This window comes from Pelobates fuscus, chromosome 6 (genome assembly GCF_036172605.1).
Source record: "Pelobates fuscus isolate aPelFus1 chromosome 6, aPelFus1.pri, whole genome shotgun sequence".
Taxonomy (NCBI): Eukaryota; Metazoa; Chordata; class Amphibia; order Anura; family Pelobatidae; genus Pelobates; species Pelobates fuscus.
In genome coordinates, this window is record NC_086322.1 from 288139253 (window position 1) to 288162156 (window position 22904).

The 22904-nt window shown below is 41.0% G+C and overlaps 1 protein-coding gene across 1 annotated transcript in view; it reads left to right on the plus strand.

The window, feature by feature from the left end:
• Positions 1-3455: 3455 nt before the first annotated feature.
• CRHR1 (corticotropin releasing hormone receptor 1) overlaps positions 3456-22904 on the plus strand; it is a 102125-nt gene continuing 82676 nt past the window's right edge. The window contains exon 1 of the mRNA XM_063425594.1: positions 3456-4180. Within this exon, the coding sequence (XP_063281664.1) occupies positions 4142-4180 (39 nt within the window). The 5' untranslated portion in view covers positions 3456-4141. The remainder of the gene's footprint in view (positions 4181-22904) is intronic.

The following is a 22904-nucleotide window of genomic DNA, read 5'->3' on the forward strand; positions in this document are numbered from 1 at the left end:
TTGGCCGATAAGGGGGAATGGTTGCTTCTAAAGGTGGTTCTCATGGAAACTGTAACTTGTAAGAACATAAATTTACCCTTAATGGACCTAGCATGGATCTTAACGGTAACATACAAATAAGAAACAAATTGACTGTGAGATTCATTTATCATCCAATTAGAGCAAACTAGGAAGGAATGAGCTTCAGACCCTTGTATGTACATGTGTGTAGGAAAGGAACGAGAGAGGAACCAGCAGTCAGGGTGATGCAGTGCACAGGGTTAGGATATTGCAGAGGTAGAGACAGTGGGGGACAGAGATAGAAAGGGAGAGAAGCCCGGACAGGGTGGGGGAATAGATGTATGCAGAAGAAGACCGTGCCAAGATTCCAGATGTGATTGGTTCGGAATGCAAAAAGGCAAAAGGTTGCAAATTAAGTTTTACTGCGTGAATGTGGAGTGAAATAAAAGAAGATGCCCTGAGTGTGAGATATGCAGAATTAAACAGTTTGATGGAAGAAATGCTGTAGCAGAGATACAAAAAAAAAAGAGTGTGTGGGAGAGGAAAGAAGGAGGAAGAGATGCAGAGAAAACAGGGGGTGTTAGGTGCAGGGGGGAGATATGGAGAGAGAAAGAGAGAGAGAAGAAAATAAAGGTGCATTAATGGAGAGGAGGAGGGGGGAAGATTGTGGAAAGAGCAAAGCAGCCGCTGGGAGGGGGAGAGGGCTGGGGAGTTGGGATCAAGCCAGCTGTAGAGTAGCAAAGACATGGGGACAGGGGAACAGCAATGCTCATTATTGGAGGAAGGTTAGGGATTCCCCTATGTGAGTGGGTAGCCCCATTTTTTTTTTTTGGTTGGGAGAGCAAACACCTGATGTCCCTGCTATTTCTGTCACATTGCTGCTGTCCCTCTGCAGTGCGGGGACGTGTGGCTGTGAAATGTCTGTCAGGGAAGCCAGAGGCTGCGAAAGATGCGCTGACGACCTGCGGATGAGCTGCGGGGGTTCTCACCAAACGTAGAACAGGACCTTCCTGACTTCGACAGGGTGAGACCTTAACGCATACAATAGGCTCTTGTATGCAGCTCTCCAGTAGCTCCGGGGTTAATCCAGACATGTGGACCACCACAACGGAGAAGTCAGTCATTATTAACCCCATTCTGCAAACAGCTAGAGACGGGGGATAACCCTGTAATCCGTTAATAATTTTTATTTTTTTCCTGCAGATTTGAGCTAATCTTAGATATTCTCTGAGCTGGCAATCCAATGCTCCACTAGCCTGAAATGTCCAAACTACATCTCTAATTCCTGTAGGTCTAGAACAGTGATAAATGACCCAGGCTCCCAAGATGTTCCTGGACTACATTTCCCATAATGCTCAGCTAGACATTCCAAATTAACACTACAACTAGATGGGAAAGGGAACTGGCCATAAGAAATTAAACACAGCAGAGATACTCCGCATTAATATATTGTGCAACCTGATATTGTTTTATTCTATATTTATCTACACTTTTAGTGTTTTGGACAGGGAATGTGCAAATTGCCCACTTACCCCGTGTTTTTGGAAAAGCAATGAAAGCACTAGATTAAAGATGAAAGATTAAAGCAATCTGGTGGTTTGAGGGCACACATGCAGTGATTGCTAACATTGAACTTTAGCACAATCCCTGAGTGAAACAAGAATATTTGTGTTATGTTCCATAGGTAGATAAATAGTGAAAAGTGGGCAGAGAAAAAGACAAAAAAAAAAAGGCTGATTGGAAAAAAATGACTGGAGAACAGGTTGGATAAACAGGCAGACAGACATATTGATCAACAGACGGATAGACGGGGTGAGGGAGGTGCAAGTGGACAGAGACGGGCATAGACACAGGTGGACAGATAGTAACAGATGGAATGATTGGCTAATGGGTGGTCAGATTGGCAGAAGTGGATAACATTTAAATCTGATAAAATCTCGGACGTAAAATCCAGCTGTTATTGTAATGAGCTGCTGGAATGAGAGTCACTCAGAGAAATTGATTTAAAGCTGCCAAGAGGCTTGGGAGGTTATCCTGAGTGTGCAAGACTTGTAGACCTCTCCATTCCCATGGGGGGACCAACACAGTCAAGGACAAAGTGGGTTTTAAGAGCAGACTATATTTCAACTGTCAGATTAACTCCTTAGCTTCCAGTAGGCGATAGAAGAAGGAATCATCATAAAACTAACCAGGTTATCTAACAAGAGACATTTGGGGCAAAAGTTCTAAAATCGCAACAAGCAGCACAAACATTCTATTGGTCTCCATGGAGACTGCTGCACTTTTAGTACATTGCTCATTACTTAGCAAGATCTTTAAATTTCACTACAGATCCAGTTCGTGCTGATTTGGGGACAGGATCAATTCATCCTTTGATCCTTCTGCAGTCAATAAAATAAATGCTATTAAGTTGGGCAATATCATACCTATCAATCATCTAATGATAGGTGTTGTATTGCAACTTAGGTAGAAAAGCGCTATCATTATATCATCATATAGCTCAACGGATCATGTAAAAAATAAATATGGGATATCCATTAATTTCTCCTGCATTTAAGGTCTTTCTAATCCTATCAAACGAAAAAAGAAAAAAAAAAAAAAAAAGAAGACAAGAAATATTATATAGACAAATTACCTTTCAAAGCAATAGACTGCTTTTGCATGCTTAAGCGGCAATTTCTGTTTTTCCCTTATATTTACCTAAAGTGCCTATGCATTGCTCGCTAAAGCATCTCTTGGAAGCCATATTTCTCCTGTATTAACTCCTTAAAGACTGTATGCCCTAGTATGATCAATACAGATCTTTAGTTACCCCATACGGATCCAAAAGTTAAAGACTGGCATATTCGCAGGCTGACAAGAGTCCCCAGCTGAGTTTATTGATTAAGTAGCAATTTACTAATCACCTGGATCATTTTGGCCTAACCTTTCAATTGGTTCAATACCGACTCTGATTTAAGGATTAACAGATTTGTTTTTAATCTAACAAGTTGACAAGATCTGGATAATATTCTATCACGTTATAGAGATAAATGAAATAAACTGTGGCAGAGAAGCCTAGTAGACTCATCGAGAGTTACACTTACAGGATTTTACAGAAAGCCAGATAAGTTATCCGACAATCAATTGCCCCAATCTGATTCTATCAGACGTGGTTGTATACCTAGGTGGGTGATCAGATTCTCTAACACTGTTTTCTCCGATGGACTGTGGGAGAAATGATAAGTTTTACGTTTTTTTCATTTATTTCTTTATTTTTTTTTGTCTAGATTTTCATTCTTTCCAAGACGAGAGAGGATAAATAGCCGTAGTGTCAAACTGAGGAAGAAGAGACGGCTGACGAAGAAAAATAAAAAACGGTGGAATTGCACCTTGAGAAAGGAGAGAACGAGGGAGGGAGAGAATCAGAGGAGGAGAAGGAAAGAGATAGGAGGGCAGGGGGAGACAAGGGAACAGGCAGAGGTAGAGCGATATGTATGAAATGTACCAGAGAAAAAGTGATCTTAGAAGAGAGATCCAGATTCTGGGAAATGTAGCAAAAGAGGTAGGAGGAAGAGATATTTAGTCAACGGAGGAAAAACAGAGGAGACAGGAAAAGGAGAAGACTTAAAAAATACACACGGAAGAAAATACAAAAAATATAAATAGGCAAGTAGCAGTGACTTACAGATTGGGGAAAAGAGAAGGTGAAATCGACTGCAAGAAAAAAAAAAGCCAGAAATTATGAGAAGACAAGAAGGTGATCTATAAAGAAAAAAAAGGAAAACGAAAAGAAAAAAGCTAATTGTAGAGGAGATAAAAGACTACTGACCTCTCAGGATTGTGGCGTGTACCTTCCCCTTATCCCATCCTATCCAGCCCTCCCCCCCCTCCCCCCCCATACCCCAGCTTCCAGTTTTATATCCATCCTGTGTCTATTCCACCTGCACTATTCCAAACCTGTGTCCACAGCCAAAAGCCTCGTCTCCTCTATTCCCTCGGTTTAACCCTTCCTACGTCCCCCAGCCGGACCCTGCTGGTTGGATCTTTTGGTTCATGGGTTAACAAGAGTCTCGTACCTGTGAGGAACACGGACACCTTCTGACTTTTGGATTTTTCTATTCTGTATATCAGAGCAATTACTTAATCACTTAATGACAGGATGCTGCTGGCCGGGGCTCTATCACTGCTGTTGGTGCAGGTAAGAATTCTGTATAATCTATATACATGTACTGTATGTGTGTACTAAGTCATTATACAGGCTGCATGAGACAGACAGAGATATTAGGATTGTTTTATTTATATATATATATATATATATATATATATATACTGGATGCAGAACTGCATGATTACCAAATATGCTGAATAGAAGAAATGAAGTGTTATGAGAATTGGAGATAAAGCTATAGAATAAATACCCTGCGGTTTCTAGACAGGGTTGTGTGTTTTGGATGTACAAGAGCCCAGTGCGACTCATTTGGCAGGTGGATGTAGACATATATAGCATTCCAGGTGGGAAGTGTATATTATATATCAGCATTCTAAAAATTCTGCAGTTTTGATTACTATGGTTTGGGATGAGAGGGGGGGAAAGGGGGGTAATTATCTTTCATGAAGATGCTGTAAGGGACAGATAATTCTACCATAGAATCAGTGTTTTACAAAGGTGGTATAGTTGAAAAGTTTGGCATTATTTAGAGAAAGTAAGGAATATGATGTATCCCTAATACAAAGCCCGCTCCATCAGTACACATTAATACTCCATATACCTTTTCCCTATAACTCCTCTTATTACTCCATATAACATCTCCCTATAATTCCTCCTATTAGTCCATATAACCTCTCTCTATAACTCCTCCTATTACTCCATATAACCTCTCCCGATAACTCCTCCTATTACTCCATATAACCTCTCTATAACTTCTCCTATTACTCCATATTGCCTCTCCCTATAACTCCTCCTATTACTCCATATAACCTCTCTCTATAACTCCTCCTAATACTCCATATAACCTCTCTATAACTCCTCGTATTACTCCATATAACCTCTCTCTATAACTCCTACTATTACTCCATATAACCTCTCTCTATAACTCCTCCTATTATTTCCATATAACCTCTCTCTATAACTCCTCCTATTTTGCCATATAACCTCTCTCTATAACTCCTCCTATTACTCCATATAACCTCTCTATAACTTATCCTATTACTCCATATAACCTCTCTCTATAACTTCTCCTATTACTCCATATAACCTCTCTCTATAACTCCTCCTATTACTCCATATAACCTCTCCCTATAACTCCTCCTATTACTCCATATAACCTCTCCCTATAACTCCTCTGATTACTCCATATAACCTCTACCTATAACTCCTCCTATTACTCATATAACCTCTCCCTATAACTCCTCCTAGTACTCCATATAACCTCTCTCTAGAACTCCTCCTATTACTCCATATAACCTCTCTCTATAACTCCTCCTATTACTCCATATAACCTCTCCCTATAACTCCTCCTATTACTCCATATAACCTCTCCCTATAACTCCTCCTATTACTCCATATAACCTCTCTCTATAACTCCTCCTATTACTCTGTATAACCTCTCCTTATAACTCCTCCTATTACTCCATAAAATCTCCCTATAACTCCTCCTATTACTCCATATAACCTCTCTCTATAACTCCTCCTATTACTCCTTATATTCTCTTCATCTATTCCATTCTTTCACTTCCAACATTTCAAATGGACAAAGAGAGACACTTTAATTTTAGGGGTGACAAAGGTGTGGCGAGGGAAGAAATTGTATTTGACTTACTAATATTTATGCTCTAAAATGTAATTAAGAACAAGAACAATGTATTTTATTTATACAGACTGAATTCTACACATTTATTGTAGTTTAAAGACACATTACTGGGAGTATTCTTGTGTGCACTGAGGCCCTGCCTACAAAACAGCACAGGAAAAAAAATGTGAATTATCGATAAAATTAAGCTTATTATTATTGGTACCTCAAGCAAATGCAATACATACAATACACACACAATCAGCAGAGTACACACACACACACAGTCTGCAGAGTACACACACACACACTGCCAAGTACACACACACAGTCTGCCAAGTACACACACACACACAGAGTCTGCAGAGTACACACACACACACACAGTCTGCTGAGTATCCACACACACACAGTCTTCTGCCTATACACACAGACTGCTGAATACACACACACACGCAGAGTGCTGAATACACACAGACTGTTGGATAGATGCACGTAGACAGACTGCTGAATGCACACAGATTGCTGAATACACACAGATTGCTGAATACACATGCACTGTTGAATACACACGCACTAGTGAAAACACACACACAGACTGATAAATACACACAGACTGCAGTGTGTGGGTAAGGGGTGTTGTGTGTGTTTGTAAGGGATGCAGTGTGTGCGGGGTGCATTGTGTGTTTGTGGGGAGTGATGTGTGTGCGAGGGTTGCTTTGTGTATGAGGGTTGCTGTGTGTGAGGGTTGCTGTGTGTGACAGTTGCTGTGTGTGAGGGTTTCAGATTGTGTGAGGGTTGCAGATTGTGTGAGGGTTGCAGATTGTGTGAGGGTTGAAGACTGCGTGTGGGTTGCAGACTGCGTGTGGGTTGCAGACTGCGTGTGGGGTGCAGATTGTGTGTGTGAGGGGTGCATAGTGTTTGTGTGAGGGGTGCAGAGTGTGTATGTGAGTGGTGCAGAGTGTATGTGAGGGGTGATGTGTGTGAGGGGTGCAGAGTGTGTATGAGGGTGCTGTGTATACTTGAGGGGTGCTGTGTCTGTGTGTGTGAGGGGTGCTGTGTGTGCGTGAAGGCTGCAAAGTGTGAGGGGAGCTGATTGTGTATGTATGTGAGGGATGCAGAATGTGTGTGAGGGGTGCACTGTGTGTGTGTGTGTGTGTGTATGTGTGTGTGTGTGTGTGTGTGCGTGTGTGCGTGATTGGTGCATAGGGATAAGGGAGCATATGTGAATTTATTATTTAAAAAAAATTAAAACATTAATAAAAGCTGCCAGCCCTGGTGGTCTTTAGCCTGCAGCTCCTGTGGCTGCAAGCTGCCTATACTTCTCCGGCGAGGTGAGTGCTCTGTCGAAGCGTTGCCATGGCAACACGTGGCAAAGCTCCCATCAGCATGCTTGCGGGAGGAACTATCCCACGTCACTCCCCCCTACCTCCCTGTCACTAACGAAGGGCCTTGATTTCCTCACTGGCCTAACAGGTCCTAAAGCATTGGCCAGCAGGGGAGATCAATGGATATCCCCTGTCAGCCTCTGCACATGGGCAATGCTGTGGGGCCCCTATGCTTGTGGGGCCCAAGGGCCCATGTGGAAAGATGACTCTATGTCAATGCAGTCTCGCTGCAAGCAAGCTTAAAATCGCACACCACATGACTTACGCGTTTCGCCTTATTACGGGCTCTCTCTGTCTAGTGGTTCTCATACAGGATTTGGGTTAAAAACCCTCCCTCTTACAAGTTAATTAGAAAATACACTATTGCAACTTATCTTTAAAGTGCCATAGACATAGTATCACTTAATACTTTAAAAACAGAAAATATATTATCAAACCTAAAAACAGAATATGGGGGTAGGTGCAGCGCTTTAGTAATCCTTGACAAGGTATATGTGAAGAGAACCAGAGAAGGAATAATAGTGTAGTATTTAAAACTGTAGTGGTGATAAGTAAAATAAAAGATGTGCACTCACACTTTCCTGGAGCTTCAATACAGCTTCAGTGTATGCGCCTGGGCGGAATAATCCCCGCCTATGGATCAAGTGCAGAGGCAATTCTTCAAGTTATAGGTGTGGTAGGGGGTATCCTCATAAAAAACAAACAAATAAAAATTGTATATGGTGAAGTATGTAGAGCTATGAAGCAAAGGTAGATAAAAACTATAAAATGTGCACTCACGTGTAATGGAGCCGTAAAACCTGTCTCCATTACACGTGAGTGCAAATTTTATAGTTTTTACCAACCCTTGCTTCATAGCTCTACATACTTCACCATATACGATTTTAATTTGTTTGTTTTTCATGAGGATACCCCCTACCACACCTATAACTTGAAGAATTACATCAGAGCTGGGAGGAAGTGATTCCCCGGTCACTCCTCCCAGCATACTGAGAGCCCACGCGGGAGGAAGGAGGAGGAGGGAGTCAGAGTGGGAACTCTGACTCCCATCAGGCTGAGCCACCACTGGACCCCAGTGAAAGTAACAAGGTAGGAAACATTTTGTGTATGTGTGTGTGTTTCTCTTTTTGTATGTGTGTGTGTGTGTGTGTCTCTGTATGTGTCTGTGTCTCTGTATGTGTGTCTGTGTCTCTGTATGTGTATGTGTGTCTGTGTCTCTGTATGTGTGTGCCTGTGTGTCTCTGTATGTGTGTGTGTCTGTGTCTCTGTATGTGTATGTGTGTGTGTGTCTCTGTATGTGTGTCTGTGTCTCTGTATGTGTGTGTGTGTGTCTGTGTCTGTGTGTGTGTGTGTGTCTCTGTGTGTGTGTCTCTCTGTATGTGTGTGTCTGTGTCTCTGTGTGTTTGTGTCTGTGTCTCTGTATGTATGTGTGTGTGTGTCTCTGTATGTGTGTTTGTCTGTATGTGTGTCTGTGTCTCTCTGTATGTATGTGTGTGTGTGTCTCTGTATGTACGTGTGTGTGTCTCTGTATGTACGTGTGTGTCTATGTATGCAGTGGCGTACACACAATCCATGGGGCCCCGTATGTATGTGTCTATGTATGTGTGTGTGTCTATGTATGTGTGTGTGTCTCTGTGTGTGTGTGTGTGTGTGTCTCTGTATGTGTGTGTGTCTGTGTCTATGTGTGTGTGTGCCTGTGTCTCTGTATGTATGTGTATGTGTCTGTATGTATGTGTTCTTTCGAGGGATGTGTGTGTCTGTCTGTGTGTATGTTTGTGTGTGTGTCTGTATGTATGTATGTGTCAGGGGAAATGGGGGGGCACGGATCGGGGGACAGAGGGGGGCCCACGGATCAGTTTCGCACCGGGGCACCATGGATTGTGTGTACGCCGCTGCAAACTGCTGTCTACCTCCCCGTCTTTTCCACCTCAGCAGGATGACTTTTGTTTATTTTCTCACCAATGATACCTTATAGCTCATGTCTGGAATTCTATTTAAGTTCTAGTTATATCTTTCTATGTCCTCTCACTGTAGATAGCTGTCTTGCCAACATCTAGAGTCCAACATATAGGTTGTGTGGTGGTACTCTCATCGTGATATATGCATTGTGATGTCAGTAGGCATTCTGTTATACTATTTAGTTTACTGCTTGACACACACCTGTTTAGATTACTTTACAATATAAAAAGTGCTAATTCTTGACATTTTAAGCTATTACCTGACTCTTAATGCTGTCTTACTGCTTGTATGTTAAACTAAGCATTACAAAAATAAAGAATTTATATATATATATATATATATATATATATAAATATACAGTGGCGTACACACAATCCATGGGGCCCCCCATCCCTACTATTATCTACCTTTTAGGTGCAGGAGGGTGACTTCCCTGGGGTCCAGTGGCTCAGGTTGATGGGAGTCAGAGTTCCTCCCAGCGTCTGACATCATCAGAGGGGGCCCGGTCACGCTGTTACCAGGCCCACTCTGATGATGATATTCATTTCCATCGGGTAACCCTAACAGCATGGGCCACCTGATGGGCCCGTTCACCTTTAGCCCCGGCAATTATACTGCGCGGCCAGGGCCGCAACACATGGCGGTGGGCACCCGGTCACAGGGGTCCGCAGGACGGGCAGGCCCCCTGGAGTGGCAGGCCCAGTCCCAGCTGTGACCCCTGCGATCGCGCTGTATATATGTATAAAAGCAGATATTCCAAACAATATATAAATATATATATACACAACTATTATAATTTGTAGGAAAAAAATACTTAAAGGACTTTGTGGCGGCCTACTCGCAGGGGACCCGACACTTTCCCTCAGTGATTATAGCTCAGAGAGCATAGTATAGTGTTTATAGCTGTTATAGCAGATTCACGAGCTGACATTTAGTGTAGGGTGAAATAGAACTGGTTTTATTGCGTGAATGGCACACTTTTAGACCTGGATTTTCAACAGGAGAACAATACATATTGTGTCAAACCTAGCGTCTAAGTGTCCGTACGTGACCAGATAATTTAATTAGAGGCCAGACACCTGGGCCCCTATCAACCATTTTAACAAAAAAAAATGATTTTCCATGACCACATCCCAATACAAATGTTGTCCCCAGATAGCTCTCTACTGAGCACCCACTCTGTCCATAAAGCATTCAAATCGGAGGTGTCTAGCCAGAGTTAGCTGGAAGTGACGTTTTGATGGGTAACGAGCATCCTCTGATGTGGCGCAGAGTTCCACAGCGCTGGGTGGGAAATCCAGGTCACCTAAAATGATGGAGCTTTCTGTTAGTACATGGATCTCTTTTAAGTCTTTTGATGCCTCACCACCTCCTTTATCACCCCTCCAAATAGCAGCCTGAGAGGTGACTCTGGACTGAGAGCTCCCTTGACAAAGTTTTACCGGACCGCAACAACTCTGCGATCCGACTAGGAGTTCCAGAGGGTTTGGAGGTTGCTCCCGGTCAGGTGCATCGTGCCTCTACGAGTTTCCTGCTGGTCTGCGATAACTCTTGGGCCGCTGGATGGGGAACTGGGAGTGGCAAATACTGTAAATGTAGTTCTTTTGAGAATGAGGTGGTGGTTGGGAGACATGTTCCAGCCACAGACTTGTCCTTTTATAGTTCTAGAATTTTTTTTGGATTACATTTCTAGGGATACTTCCTCTACCATAAATATCCAATTATTTTCTTAATGGGACAACCCCCCTAAAATTAAGTAGTGGATATGTAAAACAATGAATTCAAAAAGGCAGATGGGTTTAAACATGGCATATCTATTATGCGTGGTTAACTAATGTGTTTTAATATTCTCTACTAAGGGGCCAATTGAAGTATAACTTAGAAAACATTTTTTTTAAAAAAAATTGGAAAGGACATGTATTTCTAATAGGAAAATGCTCACAGGCATACTACAAACAAATATGTAATAAGAAAATATATATATGTATCTGTGTATATGTATGTGACTGGGAATGTATATCTGGGTGGTGCCTGGCCAATCACTTTTTAAGGTGCTCCACGTTTTGTCATGGCAGCCCAGTGCAGTTCGAAGTATAATTCCAATAGTCTGTGTATAGTACAAATAACACACAGGAGGTATGTATATTTTATTTTATATATGGCTGTAAGCCTCATTCAGTTATCTTATGCTGTTTATTTTATGCAGTTATTCCCACCGTTCTATTCTACATGTAATTGAGTGATAAACCACATTCTCTTCATCAAATGTAGAGCTAAAGTTCTCGTCTCAAATCTTCCATACTAAGCCAGAAGGCTGGCATAATTAATGAATTTTAGAAAACTATTTAAAGGTCAAATAGCTCAGTGGCAGCTTGGAAACCAAATGAGTATGACTCAGTTTAATAGGATTAAACATTATGAAATCACACTTTTGCAGAGACATTCCCTCAAGTATGTCACAAATGTTTGGTGTAAATGTTCCACATCAATATAATGCTCATACTAATGTGTATGGCGTATAAGAGTATAATAGAGCTCCATAGCAATAAAACCTATGGTAATGTGTGGTGTCTATACGATTATAATAGAGCTCCACAGCAATAAAACCCATGGTAATATGTAGTGTCTATAAGACTATAATAGAGCTCCACAGCAATAAACCCCATGGTAATGTGTGGTGTCTATACGATTATAATAGAGCTCCACAGCAATAAAACCCATGATAATGTGTGGTGTCTATACAATTATAATAGAGCTCCACAGCAATAAAACCCATGGTAATGTGTGGTGTCTATACGATTATAATAGAGCTCCACAGCAATAAAACCCATGGTAATGTGTGGTGTCTATACGATTATAATAGAGCTCCACAGCAATAAAACTCATGGTAATGTGTGGTGTCTATACGACTATAATAGAGCACGACAGCAATAAAACCCATGGTAATATGTTGTGTGTGTTTAAGACTATAATAGAGCTCCATAGCAATAAAACCCATGGTAATATGTGGTGTGTGTTTAAGACTATAATAGAGCTCCATAGCAATAAAACCCATGGTAATATGTGGTATCTATAAGACTATAATAGAGCTCCACAGCAATAAAACTCATGGTAATGTGTGGTGTGTATAAGACAATAATAGAGCTCCACAGCAATAAAACCCATGGTAATGTGTGGTGTCTATAAGACTATAATAGAGCTCCACAGCAATAAAACCCATGGTAATGTGTGGTGTCTATACGACTATAATAGAGCACGACAGCAATAAAACCCATGGTAATATGTGGTGTGTGTTTAAGACTATAATAGAGCTCCATAGCAATAAGCCCCATGGTAATATATGGTATCTATAAGACTATAATAGAGCTCCACAGCAATAAAACTCATGGTAATGTGTGGTGTGTATAAGACACTAATAGAGCTCCACAGCAAAAAAAAAAAACCATGGTAATGTGTGGTGTCTATACGATTATAATAGAGCTCCACAGCAATAAAACCCATGGTAATATGTGGTGTCTATAAGACTATAATAGAGCTCCACAGCAATAAACCCCATGGTAATGTGTGGTGTCTATACGATTATAATAGAGCTCCACAGCAATAAAACCCATGGTAATGTGTGGTGTCTATACGACTATAATAGAGCACGACAGCAATAAAACCCATGGTAATATGTGGTGTGTGTTTAAGACTATAATAGAGCTCCATAGCAATAAACCCCATGGTAATATGTGGTATCTATAAGACTATAATAGTGCTCCACAGCAATAAAACTCATGGTAATGTGTGGTGTGTATAAGACACTAATAGAGCTCCACAGCAAAAAAAAAATGGTAATGTGTGGTGTCTATAAGACTATAATAGAGCTATGTAGCAATACTTTTTTTTATATATCTATAAAACTATAATAGAGCTCCACAGCAATAAAACCCATGGTAATGTGTGGTATCTATAACTGTACCTGTCAGTCCGGCCATGTAGAGGAAACGGAAGCTCCTGTACCAGTCTGCTCTGCTCGGCCATGCTACAAAGAGAGGTAGGAGACACACCAGGGACCAATTGGGGGGGAAGAGAGGGGCACTAAGGGACAGGGGGGGTGGTAAGGAAGAACATCATTGGGCATGGGGGAGAACACTATGGGACAGGGGAAGGGACAATATGGGACAAGGGAGGGGGTTGGTGGTAAGGAACACTATGGGATGGGGGGTTGGAAGAACACTATGGCACAGGGGAGGGGGGAAGAACACTATGGGACAGGGGAGGGAGGGAAAGAACACTATGGGACAGGGGGCAGCGGGAAAGAACACTATGGCACAGGGGAGGGGGGGGAAGAACACTATGGGACGGGGGGGAGAACACTATGGGACAGGGGGCAGGGGGTGGTAAGGAACACTATGGGACAGGGGAGGGAGGGAAAGAACACTATATATTTAAATATATGTGCATACGAGCGTATAATAATTTTTTTGTGGGGGAGGGGAGATTTTGGGTGAGTTCACACACTTTTTTCCCCAGGACTTGACCCCTGTTTAAAAAAGTGCCTTTTAGTGTATTCACCACTTGGGTCACAGATCACATGAGAAGAAGAAATCAAGAGAGGGGGGAAAAGCAGGAGTGGTAAAAAAAAGATATACTGTATATGTTTATATATTATACATTTACTAAATATATATATAGATTTATTTATTTATTACCTCTTTTTTTGGTCACTTGGTCACATTTGTTTTGTGAATAAAATCAACATTTAGTGGCAGTCCCCTAACCAGCAATCATCTTTTTTTCATCAATTATCTTTTATATATTTATTGGTACTACAAACGGAACTCGAAATTACGAAACAAACTAGCCAATTCCTTCCTCGTATTGTTTGTTTCTTGATTCCGACATACGGTGATCCAGAGTTACAGAATTTGGAGGACTCATCAATCGCCCATAATTTGGATGACTCAAGATTTGTTTGAAGCCGTGTGCACAATATCTAGTACTATTTGTTGGCTATATGAGTGCAGGAGCCCTAGTGCAAGAATTAAAGAAGGTCCCCCCTTTGTCTCTCTCCCCTTAGCAACATACCTGAGTGGGTTGTACGTGGTGGCTGAGTGTGATTGTGGTCAGTTGCAGAACTAATGAATAAAGGGCAAAGTGCAAACATTCCTTGCTTTTTTTTATTCATACATATATGTTTTTCAAGTCATACAAATATATTCTAGGCATACATACATACATGAAGACACAAACATACAGAGACGTGGTTATACATATAAACATATAAACATAGCTATTCAGGCAGGTACATAATTCTATAGATATATACATTCTGGCACACAGCAATACAGACAGATAGTCATACAGGCACACAGGCAAACAAACACAGCCATACAAACACACAGTTATACAAACGCAGTCATACAGGCACACCGACAAACAAACACAGCCATACAGGCACACAGTCTAACAAACACAGCCATACAGGCACACAGTTATACAAACACAGCCATACAGGCACACAGTCAAACAAACACAGTCATACAGGCACACAGTCAAACAAACAAAGCCATACAGGCACACAGTCAAACAAACACAGTCATACAGGCACACAGTCAAACAAACACAGTCATACAGGCACATAGTCAAACAAACACAGCCATACAGGCACACAGTTATACAAACACAGTCATTCAGGCACACAGTCTAACAAACACAGCCATACAGGCACACCGTTATACAAACACAGTCATACAGGCACAGGCATTCATGCATACAGTTATACAGACATAGACATAAAGGCACAGGCCCACAATCATACAGACATACAGTCATACAGACACCGACAAACTGGCAAAAAAAAAACATTCAGGCACAAGCACACAGCCATACCGTCACAAAAATGGCCACAGTCATATAGACAGACATACAGGCAAAAACACATACAGGCACAATCACACAGTCTTACAGGCATACAGCCATACAGTGCTTAAAAACATACAGGCACACAATCAAACAGACACAGAGATACAGGCACACCTCCACAATCATATAGATACAGACATACATGACCAAAAACGTACAGGTGGATCCAGGAGCCGGAATGTTTACATTTTGTCACCTAGCTTCCACAATAAAGATCTGGTTCATAGCCACTCTGTTTGGACCAGAGTGAGCAGGTATATGATTCTTGCCATGTCCCCGTCTCCTCCACATAACCTCCAGCATGACCCAGAGCATTAGGATTAGCAGCTCTGTGTGCGACTGTCTGTGTGTGTGTGTGACTGTACTCTGTGTGTGACTGTCTGTAGTAGTGTCTGTCTGTATTCCTTTGTGTGTGTGAGAGAGAGACTGTACTCTGTGTGTGACTGTCTGAAGTAGTGTCTGTCTGTATGCCTGTGTGTGTGTGTGAGAGAGAGACTGTACTCTGTGTGTGACTGTCTGTAGCAGTGTCTGACTGTCTGCCTTATGTGTGTGTGTGTGTGAGAGAGACTGTACTCTGTGTGTGAGTGTGTGTGTGTGTGTGTGTGTGTGAGACTGTACTCGGTGTGTGACTGTCTGCCTGTGTGTGTGAGACTGTACTCTTTGTGTGACTGTCTGTAGCAGTGTCTGACTGTCTGCCTGTGTGTGTGTGTGTGTGAGACTGTACTCTGTGTATGACTGTCTGTGTGTGTGAGACTGTACCTGATTGTAACTGTGCCTGACTGTCTGCCTTTTTGTGTGACTGTAACCAGGGCTGTCCTTTTGGGTAGTGTGAGCAGTGCGGCCAGGTGGCCAACACAGCTCGCAGTCAGTCACTGACAAACCGGCCCAAATTGGAATGCAGGAGAAGCGTGGGGGCCCGACGTCTGAAGGATCCGCTCAGTGGGTGTCAGGGCGGCAGGTGCTCTTCAGTCGCAACGTCAGGCAGAGTAGGAAAAACTGACAGCTGGATCCAGGGAGCAGCAGCCTTTAATGTGCTTGTCCTTATTGCTTTATATATATATATATATATATATATATATATATATATATATATAGATAGATAGATAGATATAGATAGATAGATATGAAACGATTGCGTTTAATTGAAGTGAGCAGGTGGCTAGTGATAAAGGGGGCAGGGGGCTAGTGATAAAGGGGGGCAGGGGGCTAGTGATATAAGGGGAAGGGGGCTGGTGATAAACAGTGGGCAGGGGACTGGCGATAAAGTGGGTCAGGGGGCTGATAAAGGGGGCAGGGATTTGTTGAAAAGGGTGCAGGCGACAGATTGTGAATGTGCCTGAAATTGTCCAAAGGGGGTCAAACAAAGATGGCGGGGGGGGGGGGGGGGGCGCCACAAAACTGGCTCGCACAGGGCGCCTGATCACCTAAGGCCGGCTCTGCACACTGGAACTCAATAGAAATGTCTAATATAGTATATAGTAATAAACAGTAGTATATTGATTTTTAGCCTCCTGGACACATTGTCTACTTGAAAGCCAGGGGGTATAACAAGGTTAATCTATCAATGTTTAATTCTCTATCAAATGTTCTTTGATAAACCACTTCAGCAAGCTAAAGTGCTTAAGGAGTCTGGAGTGTTCCGCTAATAGTTATGGATAAGTGGATAAGCTTTTCGAATAATCACAATCTGTTAGAATAAACAAAAATTGTTTTCAAATGTTTTGTTTACAGGAGTTACCATTAATGTCCATGGGGCTGTGAAAAAAAAAAAAACTTGCTGAAAAATGTAAGTCGAGGCATTATTTAAAAAAAATGGGGAGCATCAATTTACCAAAACCACTGGATGAGATCAGACCATATCAGATGTGGTTCGGATGCTTAGAGTGTCCTTTTAAATAATAAACCAAATAAACTCACTATGAGACACCGACTAATAAGCTGCCTGCTCCCATCACTCTGCGCATGTTTATTGGGATAAAGCTTTTTTTTTTCCTGTTTGTAATTATAAGCATGTTGTCTACATGTGAGATTAAGTTTGATAACATTGTAATCCAGTTTGTTGCACTTTGCACTGTGAGGTTAGAAGGATTGGCATTAAAAGCTGTGGAAGAGTTTAATACACTTGTTACCGCTGATGATCTTTAGAAAAGGAAATTAAAAAGCACAGATTTCTCCAGTTGCCAAAAGGCTGAGGAAGCAACATCACGTTCCCAAAATCAATAAACACAAGTTTCAAGGGAAATAAGTACGGTAACCCTGTGTGCAGCTTTGTTCTACCATACATATACCTATACAGAATACCTATGGCTATAGATATTACCAAATCCTAAATATTACAGTCTCTTTCAACATTTTCATATATATTTATTTTTTTTACCCCCTAATGTACATTACATTTCAGCATTATACTTTTTTCCTTATTTTATATTATATAATATAAAGATTATGAAGATAATTTAATTCAGCCGATCACGCATTCAAAATCCAGTGTTGCGCAGTGGTATGATGTCACATCTTACGTTTAAAAAAAAAACAACGTAATCCATGGGCTGACTGGCAATATACAAAATTTGGGGGCACTTATGAAAGGGCCGGAATGGGATATACATACACTCCCAATGACCAGTTACTATTTGTGACTGTTGCCTTTAATGCATCCTCTGTTGCTCTATTGATATGCCAAAAGCTGGGGAAAGAGGGACTCTTTGCATATCAATCTCTATACATACACACATGTATGCAAACTACGAAGAGGAGATGGCCAGTTAACAGAGCAAACAATGTTTATGGGCTGCGATAATTTAAAATATTGATAAAAGTGGACCTAAAATTGTCTGACTTTAAACAATTGTATCATCATTTCTTTATTTGTGTTGGTTGGGAGAGAGCTTTTTTTTGCATTTCCAAAAACCAGGTCATAAGTTTACGATCACCAGAGAATTTTTAAAAGTCCTCGCTACCCATGTCGTGACAATTGGAAGGACTACCCATTAGAAGAACTTATAGAAAGTGCTGGTGGCTACTTTGAAAATGTTGGGTTTCCTGCTTTAAAAGCAAAGTAGAATAGACTGGATATAGACTTGTGTTGTGGACATTCCCCCACCTTGTCTGGAAAATAGGTTTTTACTTGAGGCTGAGACTCTAAAGGGATACTATAGATATATCAAAATAACTTGATCTTAATGAAGCAGTTTTGTTGTGTAGAGCAAGACCTTGCAGTTTCAATGCTCAATTCTCTGCCATTTATGTTTAAATCACTTTGTTTATGCAGCCCTCGCCACACCTCCCTGCATGTGAATTGCAAAGCTAACCTAAACACTTCCTGTAAAGAGAGATCTAATGTTTAAACTTCCTTTATTGCACAGACTGTTTAATTTAGAATTTATTATCTCCTGCTCTGGTAATTGCTTGCTAGGAGTCTCCTGTGTGTGATTAAAGTTTCATTTACAGAGCAGGAAATAAAAACGTCTGAAGCAAGCTAACATCTGGGAGGTGTAGTTCAAAACAGTTCAAAACATCTGGAGTGCCGAAAGTTGCCTATGCCTGCTCTAGACTATACATTTTTAACTTGCTTAGCTAAGAACATTCTCTTGCACACCAAGCTTAATCTACAGGGGGAGGAAAGATCCCAGAAAAATGAAGTGGCCATGTATGTCGACTTAGGAAAAGATGGTCTGGACCTAAAATAGATGTAATAATCAATTTTAGGGGAAAACATAGCCATACACCATCCCAATATTTGTAGAAGAAGGATTTACCCGGGAGTACTGGCAACCAGCTCCCAAGTTGGAGATTTCTGGCAAAACCCAGTAGATTGCCAGGTAATGTCAGGATAATAGAGTCTCATCATGTAGAGGAGAGTGTGAAATGTAAATCTCTCTAATTTTTTTTTGCCTAGTTATTCAATATGTAACGCATAAACAGCTTTAGGAAGAGCATGAAATGGATTAAACAAAAAGAAAAAGTAAAAAAAAAAAACAGTTGAAAAATAAGAAATAGCAGTTTAAGATAGGATTGAGAGCCTTTTGAAAGACTGTGAATTAATTGGGATTTAGTTCTTTTGAATTTTACGAATTTCCTTTTATTGCATGCCACTCTTTGTCTGAAATCCTCTAGGCATTACATAGAATGTTTGGTCTAAAGTGCATTTTAATGAATTTTAGAGAATGGCTTATTTCACATGTTCTCTAAACCATGGAAGCATGTGACTGACGGACAGACAGACGGACAGACAGCTAGACAGTCAGTTAGAGAGCCGTGTTGAGAAATGCTTTAGAATTTTATAAAATAATTCCCAAAAGCTTGCCATTCCTAAATGCTGTTAGTCTAATTAACTTATTTTGCTCATATAGTCAAAATCAGGGACTCCTCAAATAAAAAGAAATACATACATTTTGAAAAAGTATATATATATATTTATATAAATATATATATTGAAACACATATGGTGCGTTGGTGGCACTATTCCATACTTGTTTCATCAATAAATAAAAGCATTTAAAGGAACATATTTTTTACTATAAACATAGAGTTCTCTATAGCAGCTGCAGACTCGCGCCTCAAGAGCTCAGATTTAGACCAAAGAGGCAGGATGCCACTGATCCCTTGCACGCATCAGGCCCGACTCACTCCTCTTGGCGTGAATTAATTCAGAAGTTTGTATTGACTCCCTAATCCTTAGATTATGTCCTCCCATCGAAATTATTCAAACAGGAGAAACTGGAGAAGAGAACTGATACTCAATGAGATTTTTTTTCCCCTGGGGTGGGGCGGCGGGAGGGGGGATCTACTTGACTAAAATGCTTTGCCAGCAACAGAGACAGACAGGTAAAGAACATTCCGGTTCTTCGCTTGTGGAATTGTCTGTCTGTTTTCCCTGCTGGAGAGATATTTGCAGTCTAATTATACAAAGCATCTGTTTCCTAATACCCTAATTGGCAAAGCATTTAACCCGCTCGTTCTCATTCGGGCGAAGAGTTTGCTCTGCATTCGCCCTGTGGCAACGAACGAGTTTGTGTAAAATTTCTCTCAGTGGTATCATGTCAAAGATGTCTGGCGTCTGCACCCTAGATATTACTTAACTACATTCCCCATGAGACTCAGCCAGCAGCCAGATTTACTAAACAGAGCTTGCATGTATGATACTGAAAGAGTTAAAAAAATATGTCTTGTCACTTCTGGCACTTTGAGCTCATCCTGTCATTGTATTAATGATGTCTGTTGCAAGGAAAGAATGATACTTTGTAAAACACAGCTCAGTAATCTATGAGAAGCAAAGCTTCAAACAAAAGCATTTGTTTCCTACGGGGCATGAACAATTAATCAAAATGTGTTGACTATCCCGTTAAAAAGCACTATTGGGGGGTGGTTAAATTATATAAAATATCCAGAGGTGATTCTTAATAAGTACATTGTAAAATGTGAAGGTGAATGTGTCAAAGTAAGTTTCTTAATTGGAAATGCAAAAAATACACGAAAAGAAAAAAGAAAATTAATTGTAAACATTTTTATGTTTTTATATTTACGTTAAAGAAATCGGCACCAGAACTGAAAACCTTTCATAATCTTTAGTTTTGCAATGGTGTTTTTACAGTGGATTTGTCTTTCACATAACCAAAAGGAAGCATGTAGACTGGGGAATAGACTTTTATCGTAGACAGCAGCTACTATCTTTGTAAAAAAAAAGACTGGCTAAAACAGACAGGTCTGCCTGGCATGATTCACGTTTGGCTGACAGACAACTTCTCTATCTGGTCCCAAAGTAGGACACCATAGAGCAGGGGTAGGCAACCTTCGGCACTCCAGATGTTGTGGACTACATCCCCATAATGCTCTTACACCACAATGCTGGCAAAGCATCATGGGAGGTGTAGTCCAAAACATCTGCTGTGCCGAAGGTTGCCTATGCCTGCCATAGAGCAAACTCAGAACGGTAGGAAATGACCCCAAATTGGGACCTTTCCACCTAACTCAAGGCAGCATTCCGTCCCAACTCAATATTTGACAATGTTGACAAGTATGCTCTCTGTGTCACCTGCTGAAATTATAAATAATTTATAAAGCTCCAACAAATTCCGCAGCTCAGCACAATAGGTGGACTGGCAGACAAATATTTGCAACATGATGAGTTGGATGCACAGGAACAGAAGGTGTTGAGGGCCCTGCTCAAACCAGCGTACATTCTAGAGGGAGTGGGGCGAAGTAACAAAAGAGGTAACAGGAACAAGAAGGTTACTAGAATAGTTTACAGTAAAGGCTTTGTTTTTTGGATGACACAGTTGTAGGAGAGGAAGCAGGGTGGGTTACCAAGGTGCGGGGAGGGAAAGCTAACAGTTTAATTAATATGCTTTCCTAAAAAAGCAAGTTTATAATGATCTTTTGAAGGAAACCTCTGCATAGAATGTGCAAGTCAGCATGGAACAGAGGATTAGAGATCTCCTCTGGAGGTCTGGAGTTTGGTGGAGAATTGCTGTAGGCCAAGACGATAATTGATGTAACAAGGGTGGTATAATTTATATAGAGGGTATGCCAATGTCAAAGGTGAACAGATGGTGGTCAGATAGAGAAAACTGAATATTGGAGAGATTAGAAGCAGTAAAGAGATTGGTGAAGATGAGATCAAGAGTGTTTCCCACTACATGAGTTGCTGAGTTAGACTATTGAGTGAGGCCGAAGGAAGAGGTTACAGAGAGAATTTGAGAGGCATCAGAAATGTTATGGCTCTTAATTGAGTTAGTAAAGTACCCAAAGATAAGTGAAGAAGTGCTAGAGGAGAGAAAGTGGGGTAGCCAGGAAGAAAAATGTTCAATGAATAGGCCAGGATAAACATGGTGGGTGATAAATGATGGCAATTCTTAAAGGAGTGGGTTTAAATAGGCGGACAGTGTGAACTCAAATGAAACATAGAAACATAGAAACATAGAATGTGACGGCAGATAAGAACCATTCGGCCCATCTAGTCTGCCCAGTTTTCTAAATACTTTCATTAGTCCCTGGCCTTATCTTATAGTTAGGATAGCCTTATGCCTATCCCACGCATGCTTAAACTCCTTTACTGTGTTAACCTCTACCACTTCAGCTGGAAGGCTATTCCATGCATCCACTACCCTCTCAGTAAAGTAATACTTCCTGATATTATTTTTAAACCTTTGTCCCTCTAATTTAAGACTATGTCCTCTTGTTGTGGTAGTTTTTCTTCTTTTAAATATAGTCTCCTCCTTTACTGTGTTGATTCCCTTTATGTATTTAAATGTTTCTATCATATCCCCCCTGTCTCGTCTTTCCTCCAAGCTATACATGTTAAGATCCTTTAACCTTTCCTGGTAAGTTTTATCCTGCAATCCATGAACCAGTTTAGTAGCCCTTCTTTGAACTCTCTCTAAGGTATCAATATCCTTCTGAAGATAGGGTCTCCAGTACTGTGTACAGTACTCCAAGTGAGGTCTCACCAGTGTTCTGTACAATGGCATGAGCACTTCCCTCTTTCTACTGCTAATACCTCTCCCTATACAACCAAGCATTCTGCTAGCATTTCCTGCTGCTCTATTACATTGTCTGCCTATCTTTAAGTCATCAGAAATAATCACCCCTAAATCCCTTTCCTCAGATGTTGAGGTTAGGACTCTATCAAATATTCTGTACTCTGCCCTTGGATTTTTACGTCCAAGATGCATTATCTTGCACTTATCCACATTAAATGTCAGTTGCCACAACTCTGACCATTTTTCTAGTCTACCTAAATCATTTTCCATTTGGCTTATCCCTCCTGGAACATCAACCCTGTTACATATCTTAGTATCATCCGCAAAAAGACACACCTTACCATCAAGACCTTCTGCAATATCACTAATAAAAATATTAAAGAGAATGGGTCCAAGTA